Source organism: Lonchura striata, chromosome 30 (genome assembly GCF_046129695.1).
Source record: "Lonchura striata isolate bLonStr1 chromosome 30, bLonStr1.mat, whole genome shotgun sequence".
NCBI lineage: Eukaryota > Metazoa > Chordata > Aves > Passeriformes > Estrildidae > Lonchura > Lonchura striata.
This window is the reverse complement of record NC_134632.1, coordinates 1,204,932-1,227,095: the sequence shown is the minus strand read 5'-3', so window position 1 is coordinate 1,227,095 and position 22,164 is coordinate 1,204,932. Positions and strand designations below refer to the sequence as shown.

General features: G+C 52.9%; 1 protein-coding gene across 2 annotated transcripts in view; it reads right to left on the bottom strand.

The window, feature by feature from the left end:
• Positions 1 to 275: 275 nt before the first annotated feature.
• Positions 276 to 22,164, bottom strand: part of AHCYL1 (adenosylhomocysteinase like 1) — a 29,425-nt gene continuing 7,536 nt past the window's right edge. The window contains exons 2-17 of one of the 2 annotated variants that reach the window (XM_021527638.3): positions 13,964 to 14,075; positions 12,610 to 12,753; positions 11,803 to 11,903; positions 10,456 to 10,558; positions 9,545 to 9,639; positions 8,719 to 8,825; positions 8,522 to 8,638; positions 8,315 to 8,378; positions 6,366 to 6,454; positions 5,896 to 5,966; positions 5,203 to 5,297; positions 5,029 to 5,127; positions 4,199 to 4,267; positions 3,081 to 3,159; positions 2,567 to 2,687; positions 276 to 2,100 (exon numbers count right to left, since the gene is read on the bottom strand). In XM_021527638.3, the coding sequence (XP_021383313.1) occupies positions 2,094 to 2,100; positions 2,567 to 2,687; positions 3,081 to 3,159; positions 4,199 to 4,267; positions 5,029 to 5,127; positions 5,203 to 5,297; positions 5,896 to 5,966; positions 6,366 to 6,454; positions 8,315 to 8,378; positions 8,522 to 8,638; positions 8,719 to 8,825; positions 9,545 to 9,639; positions 10,456 to 10,558; positions 11,803 to 11,903; positions 12,610 to 12,753; positions 13,964 to 14,075 (1,473 nt within the window). In that variant the 3' untranslated portion in view covers positions 276 to 2,093. Of the gene's footprint in view, positions 2,101 to 2,562; positions 2,688 to 3,080; positions 3,160 to 4,198; positions 4,268 to 5,028; positions 5,128 to 5,202; positions 5,298 to 5,895; positions 5,967 to 6,365; positions 6,455 to 8,314; positions 8,379 to 8,521; positions 8,639 to 8,718; positions 8,826 to 9,544; positions 9,640 to 10,455; positions 10,559 to 11,802; positions 11,904 to 12,609; positions 12,754 to 13,963; positions 14,076 to 22,164 lie in introns of those variants that run through there. The other variant, XM_021527639.3, reaches the window with a different exon arrangement.

The window sequence follows — 22,164 nt, the reverse complement described above, 5'->3', positions numbered from 1 at the left end:
AAAGGAATGCTCCAGTGACGGGGCTGGGGGCTCCAACCCCAAACTGGGGTCCAATGGGGCTCAGAGGTTAAACCTGACAGGATTTAAACCCCAAGCTAAGATGCCCCTTGGGGCTTTAAAAAGAGTGAGACCCCAAAATCCAGAGTTGTGCCAACGTTCAGAAAATTCTGGTGGGACCCAATGCCTGCCCCAAGATGGCCAAAGGGAGATTCCAGCCCTGCCCTTGGGCTTGGAAAAAACTCCGGGTCGCCCCTGAGGAACACAACCAAAAGCACTTCATTTTTCCTAATAGTTTAATTAGACTTTAATGATTTATTGCTCATCTGCAAGGATTAATATTGCATTCATTAAAAATCATTCCTATACAAAATAAACCTCTCGCTCCCGGCCCGCCGCTGCCGCCGCCATCACCCCCAGGCTCCCCCAGCATGGCTTATACAGACACAGAGCCCTTGGCCGAGATTCCACCCGGGATGGGTGGGAACGGGGACCCCCGGGCGCGGGGGGCTCACGGGGAAGGGGGAATGCTCCCGATCCTTCCCACAAACGCCCATCCCAGCTTGCTAAGCCGTCCCCACGGAGGTCTGGGGGATGGTGGAAGGGACCCAGGTGATCCCTGGGATCTGTGGGGGAGCGAGGCAGGTGATCCCCAAAATCTATCCAGGAGGAGACCACGCAGGGTGGGAGAGAGGAACAGTCAGAGGACATGGAGGGGGATGATCTCAGCACCTCTCCCATCCCCTGGCCCCACAAGGAGTTTTGCACCCCCCAAAACTTGCCATTTCCCTGGGAAGGACCCGTCCAGGTGGATCCCTGCAAACAGGGGAAGGAGCAGCTCCACGACCCAGGAGGTGCCAGCAGCTCCTTTCCTCAATTGGGTGCGGAAAGAACAGGAGCCAGAGGAACCTCAGTGGGTTGGAAGGAGCTTCCCAAACCCCAGCACAAGCTGGGAAAGGGAAATGTCAGCAGGGAGGGCACGGAGGAGGTGATGGGAGCAGCTGGGACACACGGGGAGAGGGTGAGGAAAACAGTCACAGGGAGCAGAGGGGCCGGGCTGGGATATGGGGAAGGCTCATCTCCGCATCCAGCTCAAAAATAAAATAGTGAAACACCCCCAAAACCCACCCCAGACACCCTCAACAACACCCGGCACTTCCCAGTGGGGGATGGGAAGGCGGCCGCGTCCCCAGTGCTTCCTCTTACAACATCTAAAAACAATCCCCGCCCTCTGAAACATCTCTGTAAGGATCAAAAAGGAAAAGAGGGAGAAAAAAAACAAATAAACAAACGGAAAAAATGTTTAAAACTCAATTAAGGTGCAGTTTGGCTAAAAAAAAAAAAAAAAACAAAAACAAAAACAAACAAAAAACCTTGGAGAGATGAGGATAATGCTGGGAAAGCGACCCCCATCCAGATTCAGATTAGCACCCTGAAACACTGAACTCCCCTGGACCCAGGTGGCCAGCAAACCCAGGCCAGTGGCCACCAAACCTGGGCCACCTCAGCGCAGGGACCTGGGCTGGGCTTGGGCACAGTCACCCCCTTTGCCAGGTGTCCTGCAGGCCACTCTGCTCCCAGGAAGCACCCGGAGCAGGGATCTAGCAGCTAAAACTGGGCTCTTTAAGGCAATTTAGAAGTTGCAGATAATCCACACAAAGAAATAGAAGATAAGGTAGAAGAGCATCTCCGGATCCACAGGGAGCCCGGCTGAGACCGATGTGGGCTGGAAAGGTGGGAAAAAGTACAAAATAAAAGCCAAAATAAACAATTGCTGCAGGAATGAAGTGCCCTCGGCCCAGCAGGAAAGGGAAAGCCCCTCCTGGAGCCAGGGCTGGGAATCAGCAGCTTCAGCCACATGAAAGCAAGAAGCAAATCCCAGGTTGATCTGGCAAGATCAGACAGGGATGTGATCATGGAAAAGGGGGAGAAAAGAAAACCTGACCTTAAAGTCACAGATAAAATGTAAAAACAGGTTCTGGTGGTGGTGAAGAAAAAAAAAAAAAAAAAAGGGTAAACCAAAATGAAAATGATTTTTCAAAATAATCTCTCAAATGTTGCCTTGTGTGGTCTGGTCCTTCATGGAAATGGTCCCGTCAGTATCTAGGAGAGAAGGAAGGGACAGTGAGGGACATGGGAGGTGCTGCTGTGCCAGGGCAAGGGGATCCCCCAGAGATTCCAGACTGGCAGGGACTTTAAAGCTCATCTGATTCCACAGGCAGGGACACCTTCCACTATCCCAGGTTGCTCCAAGCCCTGTCCAGCCTCGCCTTCCAGGGATGGGGCAGCCACAGCTGCTCTGTGCACCCAGGGCCCTCCCACCCTCACAGCCACGAATCCTTCCCAATATCCCATCTAACCCTGCCCTCTTCAGGCACTGGAAGGACTCCAAGCTCTTTTGGGAGCCTTCCAGCTCTCCCAGAGGGGCTCCAGCCCTCAAAGCATCTCCGTGGCCTCCTTTGGACACGCTCCAGCAGCTCCACATCCTTGTGGTGTTGGAGACCCTGGAGCTGGAGGCAGAGCTCCAAACCAGCGGGGAGCTGGGAGCTCCTGCCCCAGCAGTTCTCACCTGTAGTAGTTGGGTTTGAAAGGCCCATTTTTGTTGAGTCCCAGGTATTTGGCCTGATCGTCCGTCAGCTCCGTCAGGTGGGCGTCGAACGATGGCAGGTGCAAACTGGCCACGTACTCATCTGGGAATGGGAACAGGGAAAACGGGATCAGGGGGTCCACACCCCCACCACAACATGGGCAGGTGATGACTGGAAGGTCTGGCTGGGCAGCACCCCAAATTCACCATCACCCAAAGCAGGGCTGAGCCCAAGCCTGGGCTGGACGTGCCCCTAAAGGCACAAGGAGGGCATGGAAAATCCCAGAGAGGAAGGCTGCAGGATGTGGGATGCCTCCCACGCTGCAGAACACTAACAAAGATAAATCAAATAACCCTCACGTATTTTAAGGTCACTGCCTCTGGTTGCCTCCCTGAACTCACTGTCCCTCTGGAAGTGTTTCCCAGCCCAGGTTTGAGTTCTTCTGACACTGCTGGCACACGGATTCCCCAGGGAAAAGTCAGTTCCTTCACTCACCCATCTTCTTTGGCAGCAGGTAAACGTCCTGCTTGTACCGGCCCTCGGGAGCGTTGTAGAGCTCAATCAGAGCCAGAGCCTGTGGAGAGCACAGGGATAAGCTGGGAACAGTCAGGAATGTCCACAGCTTGGGCAACACAAAGCTCACAAAGGCAGAGAAGGATCTGGGAGCTGGAGGGACAGTGCAATCATTTCCAACATGCCTTGAGGGAAAAGGCTCCCACCCTGGGTACCTCCCTGTCTGGAGCTCCACAATCCCACTGGAGGGATCAGAGGGCAGGGATGAGATGCCACCCAGCCTGTTTGCAGCATCTGGGCTCAACACCTCGGGGAAAAACATGAGGATGGCTTAGGGTTAGCAGCTCTTCTCCTCTTAAATCACCCAGCTGCTGTGGCACATGGAAATGGAGGGGCTGCTCCTCAGAAACTGGCAGCATTCAAAAACCAAGACAGATTCCTTCAGGACACATGAAACTGCATCCCCTGAGAGCTGGCTTCCACTGTTGGGAACCAAGTCCAAAACACAGGCCTGTTCCCTGTCCCCTTGGGCTGACAGGAGTGAGGATAAGGGAACTCCCCACTGTCAGCCTGGCTGTCCTTCCCCACGAGTGCCAGTGCCACCAGACCCTCCATGTTCCCAGCCCCATCAATCCCCTCAGTGCTCCCAGTCCCATGTTCCCAGTGCCACCAGCCCCCTTCATGTTCCCAGCCCAAACAAAGCCTTGCTTTGAGGTAAGCTCAAACCTGTGCTAGGTGAGCTTAAACACATGCTGGGGGAGCTTAAATCGCTGCTAGAGGGGCTTAAACCTGTGCTGGGGAATGTTAAACCCATGCTAGGGGGTCTCAAACCTGTCCTAGGAGGGCTCAAACCTGTCTGGGGGAAGCTTAAAACTGCCTTCCAGCCCAGCAGGATCTGTGCCATGAAAGCACTCACTTAAAAGCTCTCCCAAAACTTGCTGTACCCAAAACATTGGGTCCATGCCAGCAATAACTCCAGCCCAGAAAAAATGGTATTTCTGGCAGTGGTGCCATCTCAAGGACCAATCCCAGCGTGTTCCCAGCTCCTTCCAAACCATCCCCACCCCTAGGCTTGTGCAGGGCCCCACCCAGGTACGGACCTGTGTGGTGGCTGTGATGGAGAGAACGAAGGTGGGAACCGTGGAGCAGCTGAGGTTGAGCAGACGGCCCTGAGAGAAAGCAGGAGTCAGCACAGAGCTGGACACGCTCCCAAATCCAAACCAAACTGAGTTCCCAGATGGGATTCACCTCCATCCCCTCCCTGCACAGGGGACCAGGGAACAGGGGCACAGAGAACCAAATCCCAACCAAACTGAGTTCCCAGATGGGATTCACCTCCATCCCCTCCCTGCACAGGGGACCAGGGAACAGGGGCACAGAGAACCAAATCCAAACCAAACTGAGTTCCCAGATGGGATTCACTTCCAACCCCTCCCTGCACAGGGGACCAGGGAACAGGGGCACAGAGAACCAAATCCAAACCAAACTGAGTTCCCAGATGGGATTCACTTCCAACCCCTCCCTGCACAGGGGACCAGGGAACAGGAGCACAGAAAACCAGAGCATTTCAAGTCTGCTCCAGTTTACACCTTAACCCTTCATTTTGAGGCAGGGGAATGTTGTGGTCCCTAGAAAAGGCAATCCCAGCTCCTGTGGGAAGAGGAGCCGCCCAGCACCTGGGAAACCCTGCACAGATGGGGTTTGCCTGAGTGGGATGAATCCCAGCTCAGAAGAACAGTCACATGGCACCCCTGTGGCTGCATGTGCGATATGACACACCCGCCCTCAAGAAAAGGAAATAAAAAATAAATAAAATAAATCCAGAAACCCTTTTTTGAGCCGTGAAGCTTCTCTCAGCACTTTTCCACCTGGCTAAATCTGTGATTTCCTGAGGGAGGCCCAAAGCACCATGGCCCAGCTCTCAACACACCTCGGCCAGCAGCACCACGCGCTTCCCGTCGGGCCAGATGACGTGGTCCACTTGGGAGCGCACCCGCTCCCAGGTCAGCTCCGGCATCCGCAGGCTGGTCTGCAAGAGCAGAGGCAGGGCTGGGCTCAGAGCAGGAGCCAGCCAGCGGGCACAGCCAGGGGTGCCAGCACTCACCACGTCAATCTCGGTGTTGGAGTGGCCCATGTTGCACACGATGCAGCTGTTCTTCATCCGGTCCAGGTGCTCCCTGGTCACCACGTTCTTGTTCCCTGCAGGCACAGAGGGCACAGCTCATCCCACGGCGGTGGGAACATAAAGCCTCTGGTTTCTCCTTCCCTGAACTCCAGTCAGAGAAGCTCAGCTTAGGACAACACCAGAGGAACTTCCCTAGGACATGAGCTCCTGTGGCTGTGACAGCAGAGAACATGTCGGACAGGGGCTGTCATGGAATATCCTGAGCTGGAAGGGATCCACAAGGGTCATCAAGTCCAGCTCCTGGACCCTGCATAGGACACTCCCAACAATCCCACCCTGTGCCTGAGGGCATTGTCCAAACACCCCTTAAGCTCTGGCAGGGCTGGGACTGTGACCATTCCCTGGGGAGCCTGGGTGGTGCCCAAGTCTCTGATCTTTGCTCCCAGGCTCTAGGAGATCCCAAAATACCCTGAGAACACGTGGCCAGTATCTCCCTCTGCTCTGGGCCAGGACTGTGGTCATATAGCAAATCAGCAAAAAGCTCCTGGCAGAGCCCAGCTGTTGTGGAAAATGAGGAGCACAGAGCAGTGAAATGTCCTCCATTCCCAGCTCCCTTGAGACCCCACTTGGGAATGATGCTCCTCAGCCTGCTCCAGCCTTGTCTATCCCTACCTGTGCAGGTGATGACGACATCCACCTGACGGATTACTTCGCTCAGCTTCACCACCCGAAATCCATCCATGCTGGCAAAAAAAGGGGAATAGGGACCATCACGAGGAGGAGAAGCTTGTTCCTTCTCTGCCCCAGGCCATGAGGGATCTCAGCCACTCCAAACTACTCTGCCAGCAGCCCAGGCTCTCCTCTACCCCTCCAGGGACACCAGTGCCACGAGGGAGAGCTTTGCTACAGTTGGGATGTCCAACCCACTCTTGGAAATGTTGGATGAGCCAGGAATGTGTGGCATAGAGGCCTGAGCAGCCTCCCCAAATCAGCCAATGAACACCTTCTGCCTGGTACCCCATGCCTGAAAGCTGCCCATCACACCCCAACAAGGTGCATGCTCTCCAAAATGAGCCACAGATCCCCCTGGCTTCACTCCAGCCCTGTTGCAAGGTTTGGAAGAGCACATGGGAACACCTTACCAGGCTTGGAGAGCACAGATGGGGTCGATCTCGGTGACGTACACGATGGCTCCCAGGGCTTTCAGGGCAGCACAGCATCCCTTCCCAACCTGCCAAGGCAGAAGGGCCAGTGAGGCAGGACACAGACACACCAGTGCCACAGTCCCTGCCCTAAACAGCCCAGGCCCATCCTGGGCTGGAAGATCCTCCTTCCAGCCACTTGCTCAATGCCAGGAGCAGCTCAGGATGTACCTGGTGAGTGGCACAACTGCCACAAGCCCAGCTCTCCCTACAAGGCCACCAGCTTCCCACTGCCAGAGGGCAGGATTAGACTGGATATTGGGAAGGAATTCTCCCCTGTGGGAGAGGTGAAGCCCTGGCACAGGGTGTCCAGAGAAGCTGTGGCTGCCCCATCTGGAAATACCCATGACAGGAGCTTTCCCAACCCAATGCTCTCACAGCTTGTGCAGCCCCAGCATTGCAGGAGCCTTTCTCCAAGCAGGAATTAAAGCCAGCCTACAGGAGCACACACTGCCCCCATTGCCTTTAAGCTACAGGATTTCAGAGCTGTCCTGCACTCCTCAGGGGGCAGATCCCCCATCCCATGCTGCCCCCATCACAGGGAGCACAGCGTTCCTGCAACAGCATCTAGGACTTGCTCCCTCCCCTCAGTGGAAAATGAAAACAAAGTCCAGCTCTCCACATCACCAGCCCACACCAACACCTGGCTCTGCTGCACAGACTCTCCTCAGCCCTGTTTTATGACCAGCAAGGTGCTGAACCAAAACAATTTCCAGAGCAACCTTCATTTATCATCCAGCTCCAGCCTTGGGTCTACTGAACACACTCAGGCAGGGCCAGCTGGGACTCAACTCACATCCAGAGGGGAACCATTCACGGTGAACAGGCTGGGAGGGCCCAGGGTGCTCAGCCTGGAGGAGAGCAGGCTACAGCAAGACCTTAGAGCCCCTTCCAGTGCCTAAAAGGGCTTCTGGAGAGCAAAAGAGGGACTTTGGACAAGGGACGGCGTGTCAGGACAAGGAGGAATGGCTTCCCACTGCCAGAGGACAGGATTAGATGGGATAGTGGGAAGGAATTCTTGGCTGTGAGGGTGGTGAGGCACTGGAATCGACTTCTCAGAAAAGCTGTGGCTCCCCATCCCTGCAAGTGTTCCAGCTTGGGTGGGGCTTGGAGCAACCTGGTCTAGTGGAAGGCATCCCTGTCCATGGCAGGGGGTGGAACTGGATGAGCTTGAAGTTCCCTTCCCAAATATGGGTTGGAAGTCTGGGATTCTCTGACTCCCCTGTTGTGAAGAAGTCCAGTAAAGCTTAGGACAGACCCTGGAGACAACAATGCCCGGCACAATTCATGCCTGGAGAATCAGGCAGCAGCCCAGAGCACTTGGTGAGAGCCAGCACAGTGTCTTGGTCAAGCAAAGCTGGGTTCCACCAGTGCCTAAATGAACTAGGGTGCAAATTCCTGCTGGGAAGAGCATTTGGAGCTCCTGCCAGTCCCTGCACAGGGCCGGAAGATAAACACCCACATGGATGTGCACAGATGGAGGGAAGGTGGCAGCTCCCAGCTCCAGCTCTTCCATGGTAGAATCAGTTATAAGTTCATTATACGATTTCCCTCTGCCAGAGTACTATTCCCAGGGAGAAGCTGCCTGCCCTGCTCAGTGACAGACAGGCTGGAAGCTGAACCTGGGCCAGGGACAGCAGATGGGAGTCCCCGTGGGTACTTATAATTCAGGCCAGTACTCCCAGCAACTGTCGGCTGTACAGCCCAGTTCATCTGCAGCAAACTGGGAAATCTGATCCCTGATCTCCATCCTCACAGCAGATTCCAGCAAGATTTCCCTGGTTATCACCAGGCTGGATCTACTCCTTATAGCAAGGGAAAGTGGCCTTTGCACAGGGAATTGCAGGATGCTGAGCTTGGGGGAGGCCAGCACAGCTCACAGAACTCACCTCCCCATAACCACAAACCACCACTTGCTTCCCTCCAAACATCACATCCGTGGTCCTCTTCAGGCTGGGGGACAGAGAGAGACCTGTGTTGGGATCAGTCAAGCCCAAAGCCAGGTCAAAGCAGCAGAGCCTGATCTCTGCTTAAGAAGCAGCTGAAGCCAAAGCCACCCGTGTGGAAGTGCCAGTGGGGAAAAGAGCTGGACTCACCCATCCAGGATGGATTCCCGGCAGCAGTACAGGTTATCAAACTTCTGCTTGGTGACAGAGTCATTCACGTTCATGGCTGGGACACAGAGCTTCCCAGCCTTGGAGAGCTGGTACAGCCTGGGAGAGGGCAGAGGCAGGTCAGAGCAGACAGCAGCAACTCCCTGAGATCTCTGGATCTGCCTTCCCAAAGCTCCCACCTGTGCACGCCTGTCACGCTCTCCTCCACAATCCCTCGGATCTTCTTGAACACGCTGGGGTATTTCTTATAAACCCAATGGGTCAGGTCCCCCCCATCATCCAGGATCTACAACAGGCAAGGAAGAACAGGGAGCAGTCAGGCCTCCCACTGGGAAATGCACTGGCTGAGGACAGGATGGGGAAAAGGATTTGGAGAAACATCTTTAGGCACTGCTGGAGGGGTTGTTTGGGCAGAGGCCTGCAGGCCATGACTCCTGGGTTCCCTAGGTGCCTGCAACTCTGGGTCTCCTCTAAAACCCTGAGATGCCTTACCCTGTGTGGAGCTGCTGGATGCTAACAGGATTTCCTGCCCCTGCTATTGCTCTGGAAGGTGACCACAGGCAGCACTAACTAACCAGGCTGAGCTCAGGACACCACAGCATTGATGTCCAGGAAGCAAAGGGGAGAGGATAGGCTGTGGGAGGTGTCACGGCCCACAGACACATCACTGGTGACCACAGATCGGCTTTGACAAGGGAAAGGTCCCCACTGTGATCCCAGCTTTGGGAGGGTGAGGGCAGATGGCACCTGGGCTGTGAGAGGAGCAGCTGGGGCAGCTCCTGCAGGGGAAACAGGACTCATTTCCCATTTCTCACTGCCACTGGGATGTGCTACCTCAGGACACCATGTCTGCAGCTCCTGACATTCCCATGGCTGTTCCCAGCTCATCTCCAGCTGCTGCTCTCCAAGAGCCCCCATTAATGCAACCTTTCGAGGTCAGCAGGCTCCAAGGAACAACCCCAGGGTGGAAGGGAGGAAGAGGAAGGGCTGGAGAAGACTCCTCACCATGTTGGCCTGCCAGCCATCTACGTTAACACAGCGGTCAATGCACCACCAGAAATCATCCTCTGACTCCCCTTTCCAGGCAAACACAGCAACACCTGCAAGAACAGGAGCATCCCTGGGGTTTGCTGGGCGTGGCAGAGCTCTCTCCTGCTTGGCCAGCTCCAGAAACACACGGACACAAGAGCCAGCCAAGGGGCCGTGCAGAGATCACGTCACTGCCCACAGCAGCATCACACCTGCCCATCCCTCCCTAGAAGCTATTCCCCAAAAATATTAATTCCCTAAAGAAGAAATACAAAATTTTAAACAATAAAATAGATAATAAAAAACAAAGAAATAATAATAAATATATAATAAGAAAACAATACTAGCAATAACTTGGTAGTAGTGATTATTGTAGTAATACTATTAGTAGTAATTAATGTAGCAATACTACTATTAACTGTTTAATTTTAAACAGTATAAAAATAAATACAATATAATTAAAATATGGTTAAATATACAATTTAAATATATTTTATGTTTTTATCATTTTATATATATTCCTATCTATTTTATTTTTTTATACTTTATATCTATTTTATTTGATACAAAATGTATCTATAAGCATTTAATAAATATCTACCTGTGTATTCAGATATTTATGTTGTATCTTTAATGTCAATATATATAATATATATAATTTAAATATTTGTTTATATTTATATATATGCCTAGTATAAAATATTTCTAAATGTAAATTATAATTTTATAATTTTTAATATAAAATTTTATCTTGTTATAAAATAGCAAATATAAAATGTATATAAATATAGACTAAAGCATACACAAATATAAAACAAAATATACAAATGAAATATGAATTTCCCTGGGAGATTTCCCCTGGGTGAGGCAGGAGGGGCTGCACTCACCAGCCTCTGCCAAGGCAGCCGCCACCTCGTTCTGGGTGGAGTAGATGTTGCAGGCAGACCAGCGGCACTGCGCCCCCAGGGCACACAGCGTCTCGATCAGCACCTGCGGGACAGGTGGGCAGGGTCAGGGGTGTCCCGGGGTCAGGGGTGTTCTGGGGGTCAGGGGTGTCCTGGGGGCCAGGAGTGTTCTGGGGGCCAGGGGTGTTCTGGGGGTCAGGGGTGTTCTGGGGGTCAGGGGTAACCAAGGGGTCAAGGTGATGCCCAGGTGGGCAGGTGCCAGGGATGCCCCGGGGGTCAGAGCTGTCCAGAGGGCCGGGGTGCCCCAGGGGTGCCCGGGGGGACAGGCGTGCCCCGGGGGTCAGGAATAACCTGGAGATCAGGGATGTCCTGGGGATCAGGGATGCCTCAGGCACCAGCGATGTCCCAGGGTTCAGGAATAACCCAGGGGTCAAGGGTGCCCCAGGGGACAGGAGTGGCGCAGGGGACAGAGTTGTCCAGAGGTGCCCCAGGGGTGCCCTGGGGGTCAGGGATAACCTGGAGATCACGGATGTCCTGGGGATCAGGAGTGCCCCAGAGGTCAGGGGTTCCCCAAGCACCAGCAATATCCCGGGGTTCAGGAATAACCCAGAGGTCAAGAGTGCCCCGGGAGGCAGGGATAACCCTGGGGATAGGGATAACCCCGGGGGTCAGGGATAACCCCGGGGGTCAGGGATAACCCCAGGGACGGGGATAACCCCGGGGTCAGGGATAACCCCAGAGACAGGGATAACCCCGGGGACAGGGATAACCCTGGGGATAGGGATAATGCAGGGGTCAGGGATAACCCCGGGGACAGGGATAACCCCGGGGTCAGGGATAACCCCGGGGACAGGGATAACCCCGGGGACAGGGATAACCCCGGGGACAGGGATAACCCCGGGGACAGGGATAACCCCGGGGTCAGGGATAACCCCGGGGACAGGGATAACCCCGGGGACAGGGATAACCCAGGGGTCAGGAATAACCCAGGGGACAGGGATAACCCCGGGGTCAGGGATAACCCCGGGGTCAGGGATAACCCCGGGGTCAGGGATAACCCCGGGGTCAGGGATAACCCAGGGGTCAGGAATAACCCCGGGGACAGGGGTGCCCCTGGCACGAGAGCAGGCCTGGGGCAGCAGTGATGTGCACAGGAACCAAATGCTGCCCTGGGGAAATATCACCAGCACAACCTTTCCAAAATGCATCCAAACTCAACTGGGATGCTGGGGTTCTTTATCTCTTCTCTCATCCCAAAGAGACAAAGAACTTTCTTCCCCATGGAAAGCTGATGTCCCAGCCCAGGCCCCCACATAAGCAGCCACTCACCGCAGTCTGTGCTGTGATGTGGGTACAGCCCACAATTTTAGCTCCAGCCAAAGGCTTCTCGCCCTGAGCTCGTTTCCTGAGTGAAATCAGAGCAGACATGTCTGCAAAAGGAAGAGAGGTTTTAATGCTGGTTCAATCTGCAGGGTCCCCTCTCTACCACAGCTCCGCTCCCTTCAGGGCCTCCCAGGATACCTCCAAGCCCCAAAATTTCTACTGAAGCTGTTACACAGGCAGGGAGAAAGCTCCTCATCCCTGGCCTGGCAAAACAGGACCAAAACACCAGTGTCATTTGTCACTTGACCAAGGGATAAGGAGAGAGGCAAGGAGGGGTCTGGGACTAACAAGGCCTGGGGAAGGCTCCTAAGGACATTCACCAGCCCTGTGACAGCAGGTGAAGCACCTGAACTTGAAAACAGAGCTGCCACAACTCAGAAGAGCTGCTCTACATGTGTCTGGGTTGTCTTCCCCTTCTAAAAGGAGAGTTACCCAATCACCCCCCTGGAAATGGTAATTCAGCTTCCTACCACCCCCACAGGAAGGGGTGGGATTTTCAGCTTTCATATCTCTGAAGGTGTTACAAAATCCTTGTCCATCCAAAGCCAACAAAACATTAAACCCTGCAAGAGCTCTGCTCCTGCTAGAAAAGGGATGGGGCACAGCATTTGCAGGCACATCTCGCTCCTCCCTGATTTTGGAGGAGGAAAACAGGGTATCCAAGGCTGCAGCAGGAGTGGGAATTGCCACTGCTCAGCTGCTGGTCTCCAGGACCTGCCCCAAGCCCCAGGAGCCCCACGCTGTGCTCTGTACCCTGCTCGGCGATCTCAATCTCCCGGCGCCCGAACTCGGCCTGTTTGATGTTCTTCACGCAGAAATTGCTGCTGCCCTTGGAGTTGGTTTGCTGCTTCTCCCGGGGGGACACCTCGTCATCAGAGCTGTCTGTGTACGAGGCAGCTAAACCAAAAGAGGAATGAATGAGTGTTATGGCAGGCCTTATGAATCCAGGAACTTCCTACCCTTCAGCTTTCTGCTCTGCTTCCCTGTCTGAACTCAAAATGTCCCTCAGACATTTTTGGATGTTCCGGGTCCAGGTCAGAAGCATTTGAGACCCTGGCACAGCTGGAAACAGCTGTGATTTTGGGTTTGAGCCATGGAATGATTTACCAACCTTGCAGGAAGAACAAGAAGTCACAAAAGTTTAGATATTATAGTAGAAGTAGTCACAAAGTAGAGGGAAGAATTTTTGAGTGCTGTACAGGGGGGTTTTGGTTTTGTACATGGGGGTCAGAGGGTTTAAGATGGATTTGGGATCTGGGCCTGCCCTGTCCTCCCTCTTTCTCCTTCCTTCCCTCCATGTTCTTGGTGATGTTGGCACTCACAGATTGGTTTAGAGTAGAAAATCACCATTTAATATGGGTAATAGGCATTGGGGAAAAACTGTAACCATGTAACACGTAATGTACCATATAAAAGATAGAAAAGCACCATTTAATATAGGTAATAGGCATTGGGGAAAACTGTAACCATGTAACACGTAATGTACCATATAAAAGATAGAAAAGCACCATTTAATATAGGTAATAGGCATTGGGGAAAACTGTAACCATGTCACACGTAATGTACCATATAAAAGACAGCAGCAGCCCTGGGTGGGAGAGAAGAAGCAGTCGGGGTCAGAGAGGATGTCAGGGTGTGTGTGTGCCTCTGCCTGAGCTGTGAGCAAACCACAGCAGCCCCAGAAGAAAATCTTTTAGATAACTTGCAATAAACTGCCTTGAGACCCAACAACAGAGACTGCTGAGCCTTTCTTGGGAAGTTCGGGTTGGAGGAGAAGATTTTTCCAGCACACGGAGCCACCCCCGACCTAGGGTCAGCTCCGGCATTTCCCTTCCCAGCTTTCACTCATGGCTCAAACTACCAATTTCCTAGGAAAAGCCAATGCCCTGAAGGAATTTTGTACTCTTTTTCTCTAAAACAGTCCAGAGGTAACAATTATCAACTGGCAATCAATGCCTGAGCTTTGGGAATGCCTGGAATCATTCCCTCAGCATCCAAGTACAAACAGCAGCACAATTCCTGCCACAGGCTGTGAGCAGCACATTCACTGCAGCACCCATGCTGGGTTTTTGAGAGGAATATGTGAGGACAAGGACCTGGCACCTACCAGAGCTGTAGCTGTCAGTGGAAGACTGGGAGATGGAGCGGGACAGGGACCGACGGCCCGTCTTGGTCGGGAATTTGGTGAACTCCTGCATGTCATCTGCAAATTGGATTTGCTGGAAGCAAAGGAAAGAAGTGCTAAATCAGGAGGTGATCCTTAGGGCATGACATGTCCCAACCTACAGGGACACATAGAACCCTTCAGTCCACAAAAATTAGCATCACCAAATACAAGGCTACAGATGCCAAAAATTAAATCCTTTCCTCTGCCCGAAACAACTGCCACCAGGTTTTTGTCACCCTGCGAATTTCACACAACAGCTGAAGATAAAAAGAGCACCCTGAAACATCTCCTTTAATCCCCTCCCAGCTCCCCAAGGCTCCTTCAGGAATTGCACTCCTTGTACAACCCACATCCCATGAGGAGGCAGAGCCCCTGCTCCCACAGCCCCTGCCCCAACCAATCTCAGCAGATTTCTGCCCAAAAATGTAGCAGCAAGAAAGTTGGGGTGGTCCCAACAGTTCCCTGGTGCTTCCAGGCTCTTCCCAGGAGCAGAGCATCCCGCAGGTTAAAAACACCACACATCCTTCCAAAACTGACACTAAAAGCACAGGAAAAAACCTCAGCAAGAGAGAACATTTCAACAAAAAGAAGTTGACATTGCATTGGCTTTCAGCCTCCTCTGCAGGACAAGATGTTTCCATTGGAAGAAAACCCCCAAAACAGCCACCTCTCTCAGCCAGAGGCAACTCAAGGCTCCAGCACCTTCTATCAGATCATCAAATTTAACTGTGTTGGGCCAAAAAGAGAGGAAAAATAACCCAAAACTGCTCAGCTGCTGTGCTCACCCCAAATGAGCAGCCAGCAAAGGGCCTTACTGCTGCTCCTGCCAGTGAAAGGCAACAGAGATGAAAGGGAATCAGGGAAAGCACCAGCAATCCCAGCCTGCAGCCCCCTCCCTGCTGCAGGCAGGAGACCCTGACAAAGAACCCCAGCACGGCCCCTCCACTCCCATCACATCACTGCAGGATTTAATTTTGCCATTTAACAGGGATGAGACGTCATGGCAGGGAGTGGGATTAACAAAGCATCCCCGAGACCCAGGAGACCTTGAGAGGAGACCTAGAGAAATGAAGATGATGGAAAGAGACAGCCCAGAGCAGTCACAAGGAGGGGCTTTCAGTGCCACAGCCATCCCAAAAGCACCCTGAAAGCTTTGATGCAGGAGACAGCCTTTGGAGGGGAGAAGAATTAAACTATTTACTTGAAATGATCCATTCCAGAAAGGAGGAATCTGCACAGGCTGGAGCTGGGGTGGCTGCAGCACCGGTACAGCTTTTGGGGCTGGAAAACGCTGCCACAATCCTACAGAATCCCAGAAGATGGGCCAAAACCAGCATGGGATTCCACTTGAGAAGGAACAAGGGGGAATGAAACCTATGGCTCACTCCAAGGGAGGGCAGGAGGGATGATGTGGCACTCCAGCATCTCTTCCAGGAACTGACTGGCACAGATCAGATCCATCAGCACACCCAGCCAAACATCCCAGGCAATCCTGTGGGTGCTGCTGCTGCAGGGTTTCCAGCCAGCTCCTCCATCCTGGACACATCACAGCTTCCCTGACTAGACTTCCCAGCAGACTCCAGTTGGATTCTGATGCAAACTGCTTTAGTTTGTATTAGTGGAAGGAATAGAAAGGATCAATGGAGATAGAAGGTTTGGTTTTGTGATTGTTTGAGGTCACTTGATGCGGAAGGAGGATTCAGAGGGCGCCACAACCTCAATCCCCACGGGGAAGCAGAGGGAGGGCGCAGAGGGCAGGATCCAGAGGGCATCCCAATCCTATCCCCACAGGAGAGCAGAGGGAGGGGGTGCAGAGGAGACCACAACCCTCATCCCTGAGGGAAATCACAGGGAGGACCAGGAGGGCACTGAAACCTCCACCCCCATGGGAGAGCAGAGGGAGGACCCGGAGGCCACCACAACCCCATCCCCACAGGGAAGTTGGTTCCAGGGACAAGACAGGCAGAAGCACTTCCAGGCAGGCACCAATACTGTGCTCAGGGAGTGTGGCAGGAGCTGGCAGGACTCCCAACAAGGAATGATGTTGCTGGAATTTGTTCAAGGTCTATTCCTCGGATCAATCTTCCCCACACAGCCTGGGATAGGCTTGTGCCACTTCCATGCCAGTGTATTGCTCATGGGCACTTCCAAGGAGGAAAAAGTATCAGCAATTTCAGGACACAAGATATTTCCATGCCTTCACATCGAGCTCTTCCTCTGGCAGCTCATCAAACCCAAGGGCATAAAAAACATTCCCCATAAAACAGCTGCTGGCATTAAAACAGCTTAAAGTGTTAGCTGAGGAATTGTCTGTATCTCAGGGAAAGGTTCCCAGGGAAGAGGTGACCCAGGAGGGAAAAAACATAAAGCACACTGCTTCAGCCCAGGGTGCAGGTCTGTCCTGCAGCATCCAGGATGCGTGTGCTCCAGGACAGGGCAATTCCCTTCACGGAATTGCTGCCTGGATGGTCTCACAGAGCAAAGTTCCTTTGGGATGCGGTGGAAAAGGGAGGATGGGATAGAGGGATGCTGCACTTCCCAGTCCCACAACATCCCACACCACAATCCACCTCCCCTTCAGGCCTCCAGCTGTGAATGCTGAGCCAGCTCTGAGGCACAACCCCACCCTGCAAGAGAAACAGCAGGTTTAGAAACACGGGAATGAGGGATTGAATCCAAGGGGAGAGAAAAAGCAAGTGCTAAGCAAACCAAGTGCTGAATTACCCCCAGTAATCCCTGCCGTGGCTTTACCAGGGCTCAGCTGAACTCCCCAGCTTAGCAAAATCTGCCCTGGCTAAAATTATCATCAAACACCACGAACAGCAGCCAAACCCAAGGAAGCACCCGAACATCCCACCCCCCTGAGCCGGGGAAGTTACCGCTGTGCGGGCAGCGGGGCGGCAGCGCAGGCAGGTCGGGCACGGCGCTGGGCAGAGGGGAGTGAGCAGTGCCCTCCACGTGCCAGCAGCAGCTCGAGCTGCATTAAGGAGCCAGAGAAAATCTCCTAATCCCTCTGCCCATCATGGGAACCGGAATGGGCGGCATTCCCGGCCAGCCGGGGGCTGCGGCTCAGCGCTCAGCGGGATCGGGGCTGTCCAGCTCTCCCTCTCTTTGCATCCCAAACTTCATCCTGCTGGAAGCAGCTTTTCCAACCGGGTGGAGCACGAGGGTTGAAGTGCAAGGAAAATATTTTTTCATCCCAGAAATTCGTGGTCAAGTAGGGAAAACAAGACAGCACCCATTTCCCTGCGCAGGAATGAAGCCAGGGGTTTTTAGCATCACTGCCTGGAAAAGGAGAAGATGGGGCTGGAGATCAAAGGGGCCAAATGAGCAGTTCCTCACTTGGAACAGCAGGGATTTTGGGATATGTTCTGCAGAAAAACAGCAGGATCCACCATCTCCTGCCAAGTTCTTCCAGAGCATCGTTGGGCATTCCTGCTCCCAGTCAAGCCAGCCAAGCCAGAAGGACATTTTGTCCCTTTGGGAATCCACTGCCACTGTGCCCATTCCCAGGCAGATCTGACATTTCCCAACAACAGCTGCTCATGTTCAGCTCAAACCACCCTTTCCAGGGCTGGAGCTGAGGGAGCACTGTCCACCCTATTTGGCCACACTGTCCAGAGCATCCCAAACCTCCAGGAATCTGAAGACCAGCCTGAACAAGCTTCTCTCTAGGGCACAAGGATAAATCCACTGAGAACATTGGTGGGGCAGCACCAAACCCAGCAGCTCAAGTGTCCCCAGCATGCACAGCCTCTTTTGTTTAATTATTACAACACAGGGAGGACAAACAGATTGCAGGTCTGGATTGGTACCACCCCACCAAACGGGCAGCTCATGACTGCAGGGTGTGCCATCCTCCATGGCTGATCCCAAGCACTTTCCCAGTGGTCAGCCAGGAGAGCAGTTTTTGGAGCTGACAGAGTAAGAAAATTCCACTCCCTGACTCCAGGGAAAGGGAGTTGTACACGCAGCTGGATTTACCCCAGGCACAGATGAGCCCAGCATGTCCCTCTCGCAGAGGACAATCCCACTTTTCACTTTAACACTTCTTCCATTCCCAGAACAGCTCCAGAGAGGTCGCTTAAGCTCCTTTGTTGTGCTACACATCCCTGACTGCATCCCATGCAGCCTTGGGGGAGAGCAGGAGCAGATTGTGGAAGGAACAGAGATTTTGGAAAGCATCCACCAACTCACAGCTGACACGGCTCATCAATGCACAGGCTCCACAGGGGAAAGAACACAGGCTGGGAAGCAGCTCCAGGCTCTATTCCTAGCATCCCCAGGTTTGCTTCAGCAATCCTTTTATTATTATTATTATTATTATTATTATTATTTATAATTAGGGAAAACGTGAGCATCGACTCAAACACAGCCACAGGAAAAGTGTCCTCCCAGCCACTTCTGTCCTGGATAAGTGGAGCAGGGACAGGAGCAGGCTCCACACATCACCCAAGATAAGCAGGAAGCAATGAACCATCTAAAAATCCTCCAGACTTCTGAGCCTGCCATCCATGGATGTGAGGACACAGCACAGTCGCCCAGGGAGGAACAGCAAAATGGGAGCAGAGCACGTTCCTACAGCCACACAACCACCTCTAAAGCAGAAGAGTCTCTGCAACCCACTTCTGCCCTCCCAGGAGAAAGCCTGGAAGGATCCAGAGTCCTGGGACCTTTCCTTTGGCTGCAGAAAACCAGCAGGGATCAGGACTATTCAGTGCAGCCACTTCCCTTTATTTAGTACATTCTCCCAAACAAAAACTCCCTGGCAGAGGCTGGGAGGGCACTGCTGGATGCCCACGCTGCCAAGGCAGCCCTGACGTGACCTGTCTTTTAAGTTCATCATTTTTTTGTCATTCCTGGAAACTCAGCCAGACAAGGAATGTTTTACAGCTCAAACAAGCATCCTCCTTCTCCTCCTCACTAGCCCTGCTCCCACATGAGACAGGAGCAGCAGCTCGGAGCAGGGCTGGATTTTGCCCACCTGGAGATGGGCACCTTCAGGTTTCAGTCTCCAAGGATTCCTTGTCTGCAGAAGGACAGATATATGTTGGCTTTTCCTGAGAAGGAGCTGGGTCAGGCATTTCTAAAGGACAACTTGTTTTAATCCACTGATTTGCAGAAGCAACTCGTCACAGTGTCCAGGGAGGGCAGAGGCATCGCAGGGAATGAGGCCCTTCAGCCTCATCAGCAGAGAGGAAAAAAGTCAGATAACCAGTGTTCTCCTTCATTCCAGGGCAGAAAGAGGAGAGAGGAGCAGCTTTGCTTGAGCCACCTCCTCAGGAAGGGACAGAACTCCTCCATGCTGTTTTCACAACCACTCAGATCCCGGAGGGGACCCCGAGCTATTGCCACGTTTGCTTCCCTGAGACCATCCCAAACCCGCCAGCTGCAGGTTCCCAGTGCTCCCAGTGTCCCTGTGCTGGCCCCTGTGCTGGCCCCATTCCCAGTGTGGCCATGCCAGGGTGCTGGGTTTGTTTAGAGGACTTGGCTACCCTGTGTTGAGCCCCCTTCTGCTCCACTTCCAGGCTGGAAGAGCCAGCCCCTGTTCCCACAGGACAGTGTCTAGCCATGAGGCTGGAAACAGGGGACACACAGGGGGACACAGCTCCTGCTCCACAATCCAACAGGACACGGGTTTTTGGGGTGGGAATCAGCAATGCAGACAGGGATGGTTTTAGGGTTCTTTCCCTGGGAGGTTATCCAGGCTGGAAAGGTACTTAGGGATCACAGCACTCCTAAGGATGGAAGGAAAGGAAAAACAAGGTACTTGGAGAAGAGGGATTGGGGATCAGGACCAGCAATACTCTCACCTGGACAACTCACCATCCTCATCCCCAAAGCACTGGGGAGGGGAGGTTTTGGAGGTGGATTTGGCTCTGTGACTCAAACCATCCCATTTTCCCACCTCCAAGCTCTGGTCACGCATGCCAGTGCAAACTTGGATGGCAAAGGGCTGCACAAATTCACATGAGGCTATGGCCAGCCCATGGAAGAACCACCAGATTCCCAGTTCAAATCCTCCCAGCAGCAAACAAAACCCCAGGCAGAGCCCACGGCCAGGTGAAGGATTTTCCCCAGCAGTTCCCACTGCTTCACCCCACCATTCACAGGGATGGTGGAAGAGCAGGAGAGCTGCTCAGCAAGATCTCCTGGTCCTCCCAGCCTGAGGACCGAGGGCTCTGTGAGAGCTGGAAGTGAAACAACCCTCAGGAAAAAGGACCTGCTTCTGCTCCAGGTGTGGCCTTTGCAAGAGGAGAACTTTCTCCTGGTGGTTCCCCCAACTTTTGGAAGAAACCCAAGTGCTCCATTTGGACATCACAGCTGGATGAGCTTACTGATGGTGCTGCTCTGTTCCTGGAAGCACAGCCATGTGGAATTTGGTGCTCCTGGATCTGTACCTCTCACTCCCAAAGGGTCCACAGGGCAGGCTGCTCTCCCTAGAGGCACAGACCTGCCTGGCACGCTCCCCACCAACTCCCTGAACAGGAATCCCAGCCAAATCTCCACCTGGAAACATTTACACTGTTCCCAGTGAAGAAATAAAAGGGCACTGAGGTTCTGGCAAAAGAAACCAGCCAAGCCCTGATCCCAATATCCATCCTGCACTGCCAGGGAAAGGCTGGTTGGGTTAAGTACCGAGTGAAAAAAAAAAAAACAAAAAACAAACGAAGTTTCTGTGAGTCCAAGAGGAGAATTAAGGACTTCCACATGAATCTCAAAACTCAGCAGAGACAAAGAAACACCAGGAAAGAAAGAGACCCATTCCAAAGGTTACTAGGCGGGAAATCACCTCAAGATTTCCGTCATGATGGGAATCACTGTAAATGCCAGTTAAAGGAAAAATAAACAGGAGGAATTCAATAAAAGAAATGTGATTTTGAGTGTTAAATAGTAACTGGGGATAAATCTGCCTCATAAACACCTGGAGGTCAAAGGTGTGCCTCCAGCAGGAGCAGAGGGAAAGCTCCCCACCAGCAGATAAGGAGGCATCCAGCCCTTGGACTGCAGGAATCGAGGCAAAGGCTTGGGGCTGGCTTTGATGGAGCAGGAGGATATCTCCTGAAACACAGCGAGATAGCTCCTTCCTGGCAGGAACAGCACAAGTCCAATGTCTGGGACCCCTAAGTGAACTCTGGTCATGTCTCACAGGTTCACCCCATAATCTCCATGAATGGGCAAACAGCACCTGGTCTAAAGCCATCCCAGACTGCTCACTGCCCGCCCAGCCTATGGCACAGCACGTGCTTGGGCAGCAGGAAAACCAGTATTAATTGGAGTTACCACACTGCAGTACAAGCAATACAAGGTCATGTCCTTGCAAGGACAAGGGGATGGATTCCCAGTGCCAGAGGGCAGGGATGGATGGGATATTGGGAAGGAATTCCTCCCTGTGAGGCTCTGGCACAGGGTGCCCAGAGCAGATGTGGCTGCCCCATCCCTGGGAGTGTCCAAGGCCAAGTTGGGGCTTGGGAGCCAGGGCAGAAGGAGGAACTGGATGAGCTTTAAGGACCCTTCCAACCCAAACCATTCCCCTATTCCATGACTGTGGGTTAAATCACTCCCAGCAGCTTATGGGGCAATCTGAGGACTGCAGGCCAGCTGGCAGAGCTGGAAGCCCATGGAAATGTGTTTGTGTGTCAGAGCTGAGAGGGAATCAGCTTTAATTAGCATCAATTTTTAAACTAATTAGAAAATGCCTCTCCAAGCACGGTTGTATGAGACCAAGGGAACACTTGGAAACACTGTCAATCAGTTTGTTCAGCAACAGCTCATGGTCTGAAGGGAGGGTTTGCCACAAAAAAAAAAAAAAAAAAAAAAATTGAGAAGGCCAAAATTCTGTTCTGTAATCCTAAAGCAGTCCCTGTGTTTTGGGGGAGGAATCACTCTCCCTGGCACCCCACCTGCTTCCTCTTCCCCCCACACTGCCTTGAAGAACCTCAGCATTCCAAGACTTCTACAGGTCTTTCCAAAAACCAAAACAGCAAGTCCCACTGAGGAGAGGTTCCAGCTATTCCCTGGTACCCTTAGCTGATCCTCCATCCCTGTGTCACAGCTTTAAGGGAAAACACCCCACAGGATCAGCATGGAAACAGGAGCAGCCTGTTCTGGAAACTGGAAATCCATCCTCCCCCTGCCCT